The sequence below is a fragment of the Oryctolagus cuniculus genome, chromosome 11 (genome assembly GCF_964237555.1).
Source record: "Oryctolagus cuniculus chromosome 11, mOryCun1.1, whole genome shotgun sequence".
In the NCBI taxonomy this organism is placed as follows: domain Eukaryota; kingdom Metazoa; phylum Chordata; class Mammalia; order Lagomorpha; family Leporidae; genus Oryctolagus; species Oryctolagus cuniculus.
In genome coordinates, this window is record NC_091442.1 from 97,320,565 (window position 1) to 97,334,425 (window position 13,861).

Genomic DNA, 13,861 nt, shown 5'->3' on the forward strand with positions numbered 1-13,861 from the left:
TAATTAATGTAAAACAATTAGCTCCTAGTGGTGGTGTCTTACACAGTGGGACAGATCTCGATCATAATTATTCATGGGGCTGGTACTGTGGCACAGTGGGTAAAGCCGCTGCCTGCAATGCAGGCATCCCATATGGGCGCTGGTTTGAGCCTCGGCTGCTCCACTTCCAATCCAGCTCTCTGCTATGGCCTGAGAAAGCAGTAGAAGATGGCCCAAATCCTTGGGTCCCTGCACCACATAGGAGACCCAGAAGAAGCTCCTGGTTCCTGGCTTCAGATCGTTGTAGCTCCAGCTATTGCGGCCATGTGGGGAGTGAACCAGTGGATGGAAGACTTTCTCACTTTCTCTCTGCCTCTCTCTAACTCTGCATTCAAATAAATGGAGTATGGCCCAAGTCCTTGGGCCCCTGCACCCATGTAGGAGACCTGGTATAAATAAATCTTTAAAAAATAATTATTCATTAAGTTGACATTAATGCTTTCCCATGATGTAGTCATAATCCACAGATCACATCTTACAAAGTGAAATGAAGGGCTGGCATCAAGAAACATTCCTTAACAGAGTGCCAGCTTGAGACCTGGCTCCACTTCTGACCCAGCTTCTTAATAAAGTGCCCAGGAAAGCAGCAGATGATGGTCCAAGCACTTGGGCCCCTGTCACCCATGTGGGAAACCAGAGTTCCTGGCTTCTGGCTTCAGTATGGCCCAGTCTTGGCTACTGAAGCCACTGGGGAGTAAACTGGGGACAGAAGATCTCTCTATGCATCTCTCCTTCTCTGTCACTCTGCCTTTCAAATAAATAAATATTTTTTTTTAAAAACTGAAATAAGTATTTACTATGTTCACATCATTTGACAGGTATTTCAGTAGGAAAAATATTCATCCCTGGTCACAGTACTGATGAAATGTTATATTGCAGGTTTTTAAACTATCATCTCCTAACCTCTTCCTGGTATACCTATGATTAACTGATAATCTCTCTCACCACTGGATGTCACTTTTGCTCCAAAAGAAGTCAACCCAAACTAACCTCTGGAATTAGAATCTGAGTTCATACTTATCTGTAAAACCTCAAATGGAGACATACTGCATCATGTGTGGGACTCTGTATGTACACACACACATTCTCTATTATGTTCCTCCCCATACTCTGATCCAAGAGAACTACTGAATCACTGCCATAGTACTACATTACTGACAGGACACACTACATCCCTTGGTTTTGTTGATTAGAAAAATAGTTGTGGCCGGCGCCGCAGCTCAATAGGCTAATCCTCCACCTAGCAGCGCCAGCACACCGGGTTCTAGTCCCAGTCGGGGCGCCAGATGATTCTTTCCCGGTTGCCCTTCTCCCAGGCCAGCTCTCTGCTGTGGCCCAGGAAGGCAGCAGAGGATGGCCCAAGTGCTTGGCCCAGGAGAAGCACCTGGCTCCTGCTTTCGGATCAGCTCAGTGCGTCGGTTGCAGCGCGCCAGCCATGGCGGCCATTGGAGGGTGAACTAACGGCAAAAGGAAGACCTTTCTCTCTGTCTCTCTCTCTCTCACTATCCACTCTGCCTGTCAAAAAAAAAAAAAAAAAAAAAAAAGAAAAGAAAAATAGTTGTAACCTATGGACTTAAATGCATCATCTGGTCACATTAATTCAATGACACCTTGGACTGTTTCCAAGAAAATAGATTCTAGAGAAAAGTATGCCTGCAATGGTAAAAGTTAAAAAGGTTCAAGGCTGCGTGAACTATCATGGCTGCTCCCACGTCCCCCTGCTCAGGGCAAGGAGACATTCGCCCCTGTATTTTTGAGTTGGACACAAAAAAGCCGTTTTAATCACAAAGTTTTACATATACTGCTTAAGCATAGTGCAAGGAAGTCCAAACACACAATAATTTACGTGAAGAATGAGTTAAGAAGACTTATATGGCTTGGCTTGAACACGTTATTCCTCTGAAAAATACCATCTCTGGGAAAATACAAAATGTCTCGAAACAAAATAAAGAAGAAATTTGCTGAATGGTTTGGATTTTCCCAATTAATCCCCACCAGGTTAACAGCAAAGTGTACTGTTTAAATATCAAATGAAACATATCACTAAAATCTCAGATTCAATTGCAAATTTTATCCCCTTGAAATAGTTAATTATGCTTCACTCCACAGAAATCCCTTTAGTAACAACCACTTGCCTTTTTCTGGGCAATTGCAGCTCTCTGCAGTTTCTCTTTAGCTTGATTATATTTCTCTTCTCTCTCTGTGATATGTTCCTGAAGCTTACGCTTTTCCTTCAGCCACTCCGTGTTCTTCTCATCCATTGTCCTGGCAGATATATGTAGGCAAAAACTCTTAGGCTTAAGTAGACACCATTACAAGCACAAGGAAGCTCACGACCTGCCTGACCACATCCTTTAACCAACTGTAGACATTCTTGTAAGGCTACACAATGATGCTAATACATTGTTACTGAGCACGTATAAAACAGGCACCGTGCTTAGAACAACAAAATGTACTATGTCATGTATTCTCATATTAGTCAACTTTTTGGCCTTACTACAAAATACCTAAGACAGGCCAGTTATGAGAGAAGGCGGTTTATTCCGGCTCACAATTTTGGAGGTTCACAGCCCCAGATCAGGCATACCCATTGGTTTGGCAGAGTCTGGTGAAGCCAGCAGATGGCAACGGCAGAGCTTGTGCAGAGTAATGATCATGTGATGACTCAGGGAGCAGAAAGAGAGTCTGGACTCAACTCACACTTTTTTTTTTTTTTTTTGGACAGGCAGAGTGGATAGTGAGAGAGAGACAGAGAGAAAGGTCTTCCTTTGCCGTTGGTTCACCCTCCAATGGCCGCTGCAGCCAGTGCACCGCGCTGATCCGATGGCAGGAGTCAGGTACTTATCCTGGTCTCCCATGGGGTACAGGGCCCAAGCACTTGGGCCATCCTCCACTGCACTCCCTGGCCACAGCAGAGAGCTGTCCTGGAAGAGGGGCAACCGGGACAGAATCCGGCGCCCCGACCGGGACTAGAACCCGGTGTGCTGGCGCCGCAAGGCGGAGGATTAGCCTAGTGAGCCGCGGCGCTGGCCCCAACTCACACTTTTATAACCAAACGTCACTTGACAACCTTCCAAGTGCATGCCACACTTGACCTAAGGACCTCCCACTGTACCCACCTCCTAGACACCATAACTCGATTAGGTTTTCACCTTTTGGTACCATCAACTTATGGCTTTGGGCTTTAACTGTCTAGATGAGTTTGGGAGCCATATCCTATTCAAATCGTAGCATTTTTCATGAAATGAAAGAGGCTCAGAGTTAGGTACTGCTGTTACATCCTTTTGGTAGATGTAGAAACTAAGGTTTAGTGTTTATTGTTTTTAATTTTATTTTTTGTTTTATTTTGTTTATTGGCTTAGTGTTTATTGTTGATGAACTGACATCCAGTAAGTGGTAGGAAAACACTTGATAATCAGGTGACTATAAAAATTTGGTCTAATAAAGTTGGTTAAAATCAAGCCTGGTATCAAATCTGAATGCAGTATACTTTCTGACTATAATAAAATTCATATATATGATACTTAAGGTAATATATTAATAATCTATATTCCTAAGGTTATTCTGCATACTTTATATGATTTTTAATATCTGTACTACAGGCAGTAAAAATGAGAGCAGCATGGGGCCAGCAACATGGTTACAGCTGCCACCTGCGATAGCAGCATCCCACATGGGCGCTGCTTCCTGTCCCAGCCGCTCCACTGCCAATCCAGCTCCTTGAAAACAGCCTGGGAAAAGCAGAAGCTGGTCCAAGTGGGCGGGTCCCTGGCACCCATGTGTTAGGCCTGGTTCAGCCCTTCTCATGTGGCTACTTGTGGAATGATCCAGAAGACGGAAGACCTCTCTGTCTCACCCTCTCTCTTTCAAATAAACAGATATCTTTTCTTAAAAAAAAAAAAAAGAGAGAGAGAGAATAATAAATCCTGAGAAGTTAGATTATTTGCCTAAGGTCTTAAGATAAACCTAGAATGAAAATCATATTCTACTGACCACTAGTCTGGCTATTTTCTTCTACAGGATTCAGAAACCAATAATTAATTACTTCAACTTGCTAACTACACTGTCATTAGAATTCCTAAGTTCATGTCAATCAAATACTTGAGGATTCCAAGATACAAGTTTGTTTCTTTTGTTTTTTGTAAAATAAAGAAAAATAAGTTAAAACTCTCAGGACTGTTGCAACTTATTTTGGATATATATCTTGCTTATTTCCTTTTCTTGAGATTCAATCCCATATATGAAACCATGGGCAAATCTTAAAATATGAAATAACAGAGAAAATGAAGGAAAAGGTTTCATGTGGTAGGAAAGTCTTAATAACAAACTTGAAAAGAACAATGTTTTGAAGATTAAAATAAAAACTTATAGTACCAACATATTATAAAGGCAAAGCAAATAAAACAGCACAGTGTTCTGCCAAATCTAAACAAAATCTTACAGAGTATACAAAATCTTGAATATTGCCAAAATAATTCTTTCCATAACAGTCTCTATATAGTCTACTATTAGCAACTTTCAAATTTTCAAAAAAATAAACACATAAATTAGTTTTTCAAAGGGAAAATCTAAGAGACTAGTTTTAATTCTAGGAAGTGAGTTTTGTGCATCAAAAATAAAAATAAAAAAGCACAACCAAGCTATTCTATCCCCTGATTTAAATTTCTAAAATAGGAAATATTTGGTTTACTCAATGAATACAAAAGTTTTTCTCTGAGTGTTTTCAGAACACTGTGATCAGGCAGAATTTTAAAAGCTCAATATATGGAAATGTAATTATCAGAGGGTATCTGTAACTTGTTCCTAAAACCCATCCAACCCTGGAAGTATCAAAGTAACCACATACAACACAGAAGAAAAAACAGCTTGTACATAAAAAAGAGCAAACTCTACTTTTTAACTGTCCGTTGTGCGTTTTCGGCTTGGTCTCTGAGATTCTGGCATTCTTGCTTTAATCTCTCCACCATTTCCTTCAGCATTTGGTTTGAATTCAGCAATTCATTCTCTGACCGCGCCAGCGAGGCTACCTGAATCTGCAAACTACTGACTTGCTTATAAGGCAAGACAGAACAGGAACATGAGGTCACTAAACAAACCCAGTCAGTTATGAGAGAAGCAGAGATCAGTAAGCACCTCCCCTCACAAGTGCCCTACCCAGCAGGCACACGTTAAATGAGATCATAAATAGCAGTCAGTAAGATCGGTTCCTGCTGCAACTAAAGACTACAAAAACCACTCTCCTGAAGGAGTCCCCTCGCTGCTTCCCCAGATAAGCGGACCAGAAAAGGTGTGTGCTGGGAATGGGGAGACGTGTCAGGAGGAGAGTGGGGACGTCAGTGAGGCTCCTGTCACACTAGGCTCCCTCTAGTTTTCTAGGAGAGACAGATTTTAAAAACAAGTCACCTAGGAAAGCAGCTGAAGAAACTGCTTCCCCCTTTTCCGGTACCCTGAGACAAGCACCCCTTCCACGAGTGCTGTAAGAGCAGAGCAGTCAGCAACTGTTTAAGTGCAGGAAGGATCCTTCTCACACCTTTTTTTTTTTTTTTTTTTTTTAAGATTTCTTTATTTATTTTTAAAGTCAGAGAGACAGAGAGAGACGAAGAGACACAGCAAGATCTTTCCACCCACTGGTTCACTACCCATAGGGCCCCAACAGCCAGGACTGAGCCAGGCCAACGCCAGTAGCCAGAAGCCTCATCTGGTTCTCCCACAGGGGTGCAGAGGCCCAAGCAGTTGCACCATCCTCTGCTGCTTTTCCCAGGCCATTAGCATGCAGCTGGATCAGAAGCAGAGAGCCAGGACACGAACCGGCACACATGTGGGTGTACAAGTAGCAGCTTCACCTGCTGTGCCACAATGCCACTCCCATTCTCAAACTACTTTTAAAAGGTTTCCAAGCAATGGCCTTGATAGCCATTTTTCAAATAATGCCACTCTAGACTTTCCTTCATCCAAACTGACTTTTATTTGGGAGTACTTTTTCTCATGAAAAGTAGGTAATTATCTAGTAAAAGATTAACGAGCTAGAAAGAGTCACAGTGCTTCTAAGTTATACTCAAATAAATTTTCATTTAGGACAATTTCATCCATTTCCCTATAAGTAATAAATAATAAAAGTTCTCATTTTTCCTTTAATTCCTTTCACCTCTTTAAGCCTTTCTCTGAGAATTCAGAGCAAAAAGTCAAAAGACAGGAATCAAAAGAACCCATTATGAGATTCAAGGATCAAAAGAAACAAGTTTTTCTTCATGCAATAAATTAAATAAATGGGAAATTATCCCATCATTTCCTGATGGTAGCAAAGCCAAGTAAGTTAAGACTCTACAGTTATAGAGCAACTGCTCGCCAAATGAAGGAAAATGGTATGTCTCAGATTTCTACTTTGGAATGAACTCCTCTATGTAGAACTATACATTCCTTATGTTTAACTCAAGTGGCAAATATTCAGTCTACATTACAGCTGCCCAAACAGGCAACCTCCAACAAGCTTAACATCTCTTCATATCCACAGGATGAAGCAAAGTCCAACACCAACTATACCACATAACTTTCTCTTAGAGTATCAGATATTATGCCCTCCTTGTTAAGAATTAGAAACCATAGGGGCTGGCACTGTGGTACAGCGGATTAAAGCCCTGGCCTGAAGCGCTATCATCCCATATGGGTGCTTGTTCAAGTCCCGGCTGCTCCTCTTCCAATCCAGCTCTCTGCTGTGGCCTGGGAAAGCAGTGGAAAATGGCCCAAGTCCTTGGGCCCCTGCACCCACATGGGAGTCCCAGAAGAAGCTCCTAGCTCCTGGCTCCTGGCTTCGGATCAGCGCAGCTCCGGCCGTTGCGGCCATCTGGGGAGTGAACCAGCAGATGGAAGACCGATCTCTGTCTCTGCCTCTCTTTGTAACTCTTTCAAATAAATAAAATAAATCTTTAAAAAAAAAGAATTAGCAACCATAACTGTGCATACAAAGGAGCACTGGTTATCTTGAAATCAAAAATCTTAAAAATAGAATCTTCATTACTTCATAATTTATAAGAAAAACCTTTTAAACAAAAAAATTCAGGAAACAATAGTCTTTCACATTCTAACTTTAAATAAACCTTTCCCGAATCCAAATAACTAATTAAAATATAAATTTACTTCCATAAACAACAACTCCCAAATTTCATAGGGGTACATTAAGGAATACTTCATGGAATAAACACAAAGTTTTAGATGAATTATTACACAATTTAAAGCCTGAATGGTATTTCTATTCAATTTAAAAAATTCAAAATATCAAAATATTGCCTTTAATTATAATTAAAAAATGTCATGAGCTACAGCATATATATATACATCTACATATATATATAGAAAGAAAGCAGCAGCTAGTAAAAGAAATTTACTAAATTAAGGTTTAAACATTTTTATCTTTACATATCAACCACTTTAAAATGCTGTCAATTGTAAAACTGATACGTAAAATTACAACAAATGTGCAAAACACAGATTTTTAAAAATACTTAAAGACAAAAGCAAACTGTATGCTAAAATCATACCTGTTTCAAATCAGAATTTTCATTTTTTTCTTTCTCTGCTTTTTCAATATCCACAATTTGTTGCTGAAGTTTTAACCTAAAACCACAACACAACAAAAGACATTGTTAAGAATCCATGGTTGATTTATTTCACTGGATGAAACGTGAAGCCATCATTTTCCTGATACCAGGCATCGTGCTATGCAAAGTAGTAAATATAACCACAAACATCTAGACTTAGGGCAGCAAGCTTATGATCAAATACAACTAAAATGCAACACAAGTTACTTCTTTCACAATAGGGAAATTTACAAACTATGCCTACAGAGAGGATGAGAAATCAAGTCTATCCCAGGGCATCAGAGAAAACTATATGGAGATTAAAAAGTTGACAGGTAGGTTACAGACGAACATAGTGAACAGGCTGAACAAGTGGTCCTCAGTGGAAAAACTGAAAGAATGTGTTGCTAACGCGTAAGACAGCAGTCTGTTAGAAGAAGTCATTTTATATCTATAAAAAATTTTATAATTTACACAATGCTTTCAGACTCACTTCCACTTTACAAGGCTACAGATTTAAAAGAAAACTATACAAGGCACCATACTTTATTCTAGAAAATATTTTATGAGCTTTGTGTCCCCGAGATGGGTGAACACTTAGAAAATACTGCCCCTTCTCAAGGAGAATGATACATCCTGAGCCAGAGCCTTAAAATGCAGAGCACTTCTGGGGACCACATGACTCATCTCATGAGGAAGGCTTCATGCTAATCAGGTTTGGCAGGATAGGGCCCCCAACATCCTACTTCTGAAAATTCTTCACTTAGCTCAAATAGAATTCATCTGGCACTTGTTATTTATAGGCTGGCATTATTAGCATATCTTATCTGCCCAAAATAATATGCTTAATGGGACTATAACACTCTCAGAAAGCTAAGGCTGTGCTTCTATCAATTCAATAAATATTTGTTGATGGGCTGAATGAACCAACCTAGATCCGCATGAGACACTGTCCAGATGACTGGACAACATTACATGGAAAAACCCTGCAGATATGACCTATAGCTTCATGATTCATTTAGACATAAACACTGGAAACAAGGCTCCAATAGACTACGCCACCTGGGTTCCGCCTTTGTTCCTTTGTCAGTACCAACCACATTCTTATTTCACAATTCTGGCTACAGTATCAACTGGCGCATTTCATACAATCAATGCTTAAAAATGCTATTAATTTCGTGCTTTTAGGTTACTGAGTTAATACAGTTTCTTTCTACAAAATCAAGATGATGGAAACAAACAAGAAAACTCTGGGCCCTAGCTCAGGTCCATTTAGAAAACTTGAGTCCCAAGTACATAGTAGATCAGGTCAAGAACTTAGATATATGAGATGCAAGACCCAGTTTAAAAGCATTCCTGGCCTGAATGCTTTCTAAATAAGTTCTACAAATATGAAGAAAAACAATAGTGCCCTATATAGAAAAGCTTAAACTAAGGAAGCCTATAGTAAAGAGCATCTGCACAGAGCTGGCGCTGTGGCTTAGTGGGCGTAGCTGCTGCCTGGGATGCCAGTATCCCATATGGGCACCAGTTCGAGTCCTGGCTGCTCTAATTTCCATCCAGCTCCAGGCTAAGGGACTGGAAAAGCAGAAGACAGCCCAAGTGTTTGAGCCTCTGCTACCCGCATGGATGACCCAAATGAAACTCCTGGGTCCTGAAACCTGGTCCAGCCTGGCTGCTGCAGCCATCTGGGAAGTGAACCAGCACACAGACCATCTTTTTCTGTAAATCTTTCAATATAAATAAATAAACCTTAAGAAACGGAGTATCCGCAAATCATTAAAACAGAAGAATAACATCACCATTGTGGGGCAGGTTACAACAGATGACATACATGGCCTCTGTTCATCTTGCTGAAGCAGTTTAGAATCTAATACTGATATGATTTGGGGGGGGGGGCATCAGTCCATTATTTAACATCACTACATTTAGGATTCTAATAGATTGTAGAATTTAACAGATATTATCAGAGATATGTAAGAATAAGACAAATGGTCTTAATTCCACGAACCAAAGAGTTCACTAAAGGAAGATTCCAGGGATCATGGTGCAGCAAGTTAGGCCCCTTCTTGCTATACCACATCCCGTACTGCAGCATGGATTTGAGTCAGATCCATTTCCTGCTAATGCACCTGTGAAGGCAGCAGAGGATGGCCCAAACAGGGCCCCTGGCACCCACAGGAATCAAAAGAGGACCTGGGGCCGTAGGTTAATCCTCCACCTGCAGTGCCGCCATCCCATATGGGCGCCGGTTCTAGTCCCTGCTGCTCCTCTTCCAATCCAGCTCTCTGCATGGCCTAGGAAGGCAGTGCAGGATGGCCCAAGCTCTTGGACCCCTGTACCCGCATGGGAGACCAGGAAGAGGCACCTGGCTCCTGGCTTTGGATTGGCACAGCTCCCGCCATTGTAGCCATTGGGGAGTGAATCAACAGATGGAAGACCTTTCTCTCTGTCTCTCCCTCTCACTGTCTGTAACTCTACCTCTTAAATAAATAAATAAATAATTAAAAAAAAAAAAAAAAGAGAGAGAGAGAATGAACCTGAACCAAAATACAGTAATTGACAGTAATCATGGGCAAAGACACATCACAAGAACTGCCTGGTTCTTCAAATCCTGTCACAAATGCATTCACTTCCAACACTAGGCAGTTCAAATCTGAGAATGAACTTGTCTAAATGGCCAGGTACAAGTCTCTACTCAGTACCAAGATGACACACAACAGACAATTCTTCTCAAGATGGAGTATAAACAGAAAGGAGGATATATTTAATAGTTCTATTTTTAAAAAGTTTTATTTATTTATTTACTTGAAAGCCAGAGTTACAGAGAGGGGGAGAGAGAGCGGGAGAGAGAGAAACCCATCCATTGGTTCACCCCCCAGATGGTCACAATGACCAAGGCTGGGCCAAGCTGAAGCCAGGAGCTTCATCTAGGTCTCTCACCCAAACATCTGGGCCTTCTGCTGCTGCTTTTCCAAGGCCATTAGCTGGACTGAAGTGGAGCAACTGGGACACAAACCGGTGACCACATGAGATGCCAGCATTGCAGGTGGCAGTGTTACCCAACACATACGCCGGCCCCTTGAATATTTTTTTAAGCTAATAGGTGCTGGCACTGTGACATAGTGTATTAAGTTGCCTCTGTAGCACCAGCATCCCATATGAGCTCCAGCTGGAGTCCCAACTGCTCCACTTCCAACTAACTCCCTGCTAATGTGCCTGGGAAAGCAGCAAAGGATGGCCCAAATGTTTGGGCCCCTGCACCCACATGGGAGATGAAGCTCCTGGATCCTGACATCAGCCTGGTCGTTGTGGTTATTTGGAGGCACAAATCAGCAGATGGAAGATCTCTCTTTTCTCTCTCTATGACTTTCAAATAAATAAATTAAATCTTTTTTAAAAAAGACAGAGTTTTTAAAGAAAGAGTTACAGAGAGAGGTAGAAACAGAGAGAGATCTTCCATCCTCTGGTTCACCTCCCAGATGGCCACAATGGCCGGAGCTGTGCAGATCTGAAGCCAGGAGCCAGGAGCTTCCTCCAGGTCTCCCATGTAGATGCAGGAGCCCAAGGACTTGGGCCACCTTCTACCACTTTCCCAGGCCATAGCAGAGAGCTGGAATGGAAGAAGAGCAGCTAGGACTAGAACCGGCACCCATATAGGATGGCATATGGCCCGGGCTTTAACCAGCTGTACCACAGTGCCAGCCCCAATAAATAAATCCTTTAAAAAAAAAAAAAAAGCAAAGTTCCAAAAGGGCAAATACTATTATGTTCTCCTGATCAGGAGAACCTGTGATAACTAATAGAGCGCCTAAAAGGTAACCTGTACAAGTGAAATTAACACTTTGAGATGCAGTGACTTTGAACAGCCTGTGTCTCGACTGTTAAGGAACAGGTTTTTTTTTCTCCCTTACAATTTGTTGAACTCTTACTTAGTATAGAGTTAATTGTATGTGTATAAAGTTAACTGAAAAAAGATCTTGGTTTAAAAAAAAAAAAAAAAAAAAAAACCATGGGAATAGGAGAGGGAGGAGGTAAAGGGGTGGGTGTGTGGGTGGGAAGGTGGGTATGATGGGAAGAGTCACTATATTCCCAAAGTTGTATTTATGAAATGCATGAAGTTTATATTCCTTAAATAAAAGGTTTCTGGAAGGAGAAGGGGAGGGGAAGGAGCAAACATCCACCACAGTCAACAACAAAAAACCCAGTGCTTAAATCAAAACATTTCCCAAAAAGCTTAAGAAAAACCAGAAGGCTCTAAATGAAAAACAGCTCTGAGTTTTAAGCTCTGCAAAAGATAAATTAAGGGATAGAGGTTAAATATCACTTATTCAAAGTGCTGGGGCCAGCAGTGTTTCAGAATTGGAAATTTCCAGATTTTCAAATATTTGTATAGTTTTTCTCAGATCAACAACCTAATCAAAAATTCTCCAAAGTCCAAAATTTTTGAGAGTCACACAGGCACTCAAAAGGTTCTTGATTTCAGGGCACTCTGGTTTCATGTCAGGGACATACAACTGGCATTTACCAAAGAACACCTTAAACCCCCACATTCCCTTTTGCTAAGGAGAGTTACTGTTGGTATTCCCCAGGTCACCACCCACCCCTGCTTTTGCTATCAGACTGTGTCTCCTCACCTCCTTCTCCAGCCACCACACTAGAGAAATAGGCATCAGATAACCTCACTGGGCCAGGGTGTGGGGTCTCAGCCGGCCACAATGATAAGGTCAGGGACAGACATGTGAATAAGACCCCGATTCTTTTCTAGATTTTTCTAACTTAAGTTGTCAAGTAAGACCTCTGTCCTCTTTAGTATCATCATATGTCTTTAGCCTCACAGAGAAAGCAGTAAGAATTGAACCAATACAGGACACAGAAAAGGAGAGCAGGAAGAGGAAGCCACATTCATATGATCACATTTGAGTTTGTCCATGAGAGCAACATAATCTTTGCCCTTTCCACAATTTATCACAGCTAAAACATTCTTGTTTTTGCTTGTAGTTGGGTTGCTCTTATAATCAAAAGTTGAGTACATACTTTATCTTATATTAACTCCTATGATTTTTAAAAAAGATTTATTTACTTAAGAGGCAGAGTTACAGAGGGAAGAAGAGAGAGGAGAGACAGAGAGAGAGACCCTTCATCTACTGGTTCACTCCCTAAATGGTTGCAATGATCAGGGCTGGCCGGGTGGAAGCCATGAGCTTCTTCCCCGTCTCCCAAGTGGGTGCAGGGGCCTAAGGACTTGGGCTGTCCTCTGCTGCTTTCACAGGTGCGTTAACAGAGAGCCGGATTGGAAGTGAAGCAGCAGAGACTCAAATCAGCACCCATATGGGATGCTAGTACTGCATACAACTTTAACCTGCTGAGCCACAGCACTGGGCTCCTCTCCTAAAACTTTCTACATTTATAGGTAACTAAAACTTTACAAGCTAAATAAATGTATAACGGGGCAGGCTTCGGAAAGAGAAAATACTTTCACACAACTAATTTATTACTCCTGGCACTATGATAAGCTAGTGGTAAAGAAATCATTTTAACCAAGACAAAAAGAACAGTAAATAATTAATGATTCAAAGCATCTGCCAAAGCAGCAATTAATATTTAGCAGATTAATATCTACTTATTCCAGTTATGTGGTTTGTAAATAAATGCTTAATTCTGCTTCATATGATTTATACTTTTCATTTTCCCAGCAAACCTGTTTCTTCACAGATATTCTCTGACCTATAACAAATTCTAAATAAGAGAAGTTACAATAATGATTATTTTAATGAATGATCAAATAGACCCGGTTTATATAGCAGGGCTTATAAATAAGTAAATCAGAACTGCCATAAAAAAAAAAAAAAAAACCACAATTGTAAAACACTTTAAAGAAGCCAGGCAAGTCTTGTGAATTGCTCCTGCTACATTTTACAATGGTTACTATGACCTTATTTTAAAATGAGTTGGGGTCAGTTAAACACATGAATGATCTCAAGAGACTGAAGAAGAATCAAGGAGAAATTATCAAATTATCTAATGGAAAAAGAAATGATTTATATTAAAGAAAAGCTAAAGGAATGAAAGCTCTTTTATACAACAAAAACCCAAAACTAAAAAAATCTAAGGGTCAAGTTCATATTGTCTTCAAGTAATGACAGAATGCTGAACATTTTATCACTATGGCAACAGAAACTCAAAGCAGCAGAAGCAGGCTTGAATTTTAACAAAAAAGATCCTAACTAGCCAAATTGTGAGGATAT

At 40.7% G+C, this 13,861-nt stretch overlaps 1 protein-coding gene across 9 annotated transcripts in view; it reads right to left on the minus strand.

The window, feature by feature from the left end:
- CEP83 (centrosomal protein 83) overlaps positions 1 to 13,861 on the minus strand; it is a 162,301-nt gene that overhangs the window by 22,413 nt on the left and 126,027 nt on the right. For all 9 annotated transcript variants that reach the window (XR_011380196.1, XR_011380195.1, XM_070052706.1 and 6 more), the window contains 3 exons: positions 7,575 to 7,650; positions 4,933 to 5,090; positions 2,175 to 2,304 (listed from right to left, as the gene is read on the minus strand). Coding sequence is in view for 6 of the 9 variants with exons in the window: in XM_070052706.1 (XP_069908807.1) it covers positions 2,175 to 2,304; positions 4,933 to 5,090; positions 7,575 to 7,650 (364 nt within the window). In the remaining 3 variants the exon portion in view is untranslated. Of the gene's footprint in view, positions 1 to 2,174; positions 2,305 to 4,932; positions 5,091 to 7,574; positions 7,651 to 13,861 lie in introns of those variants that run through there.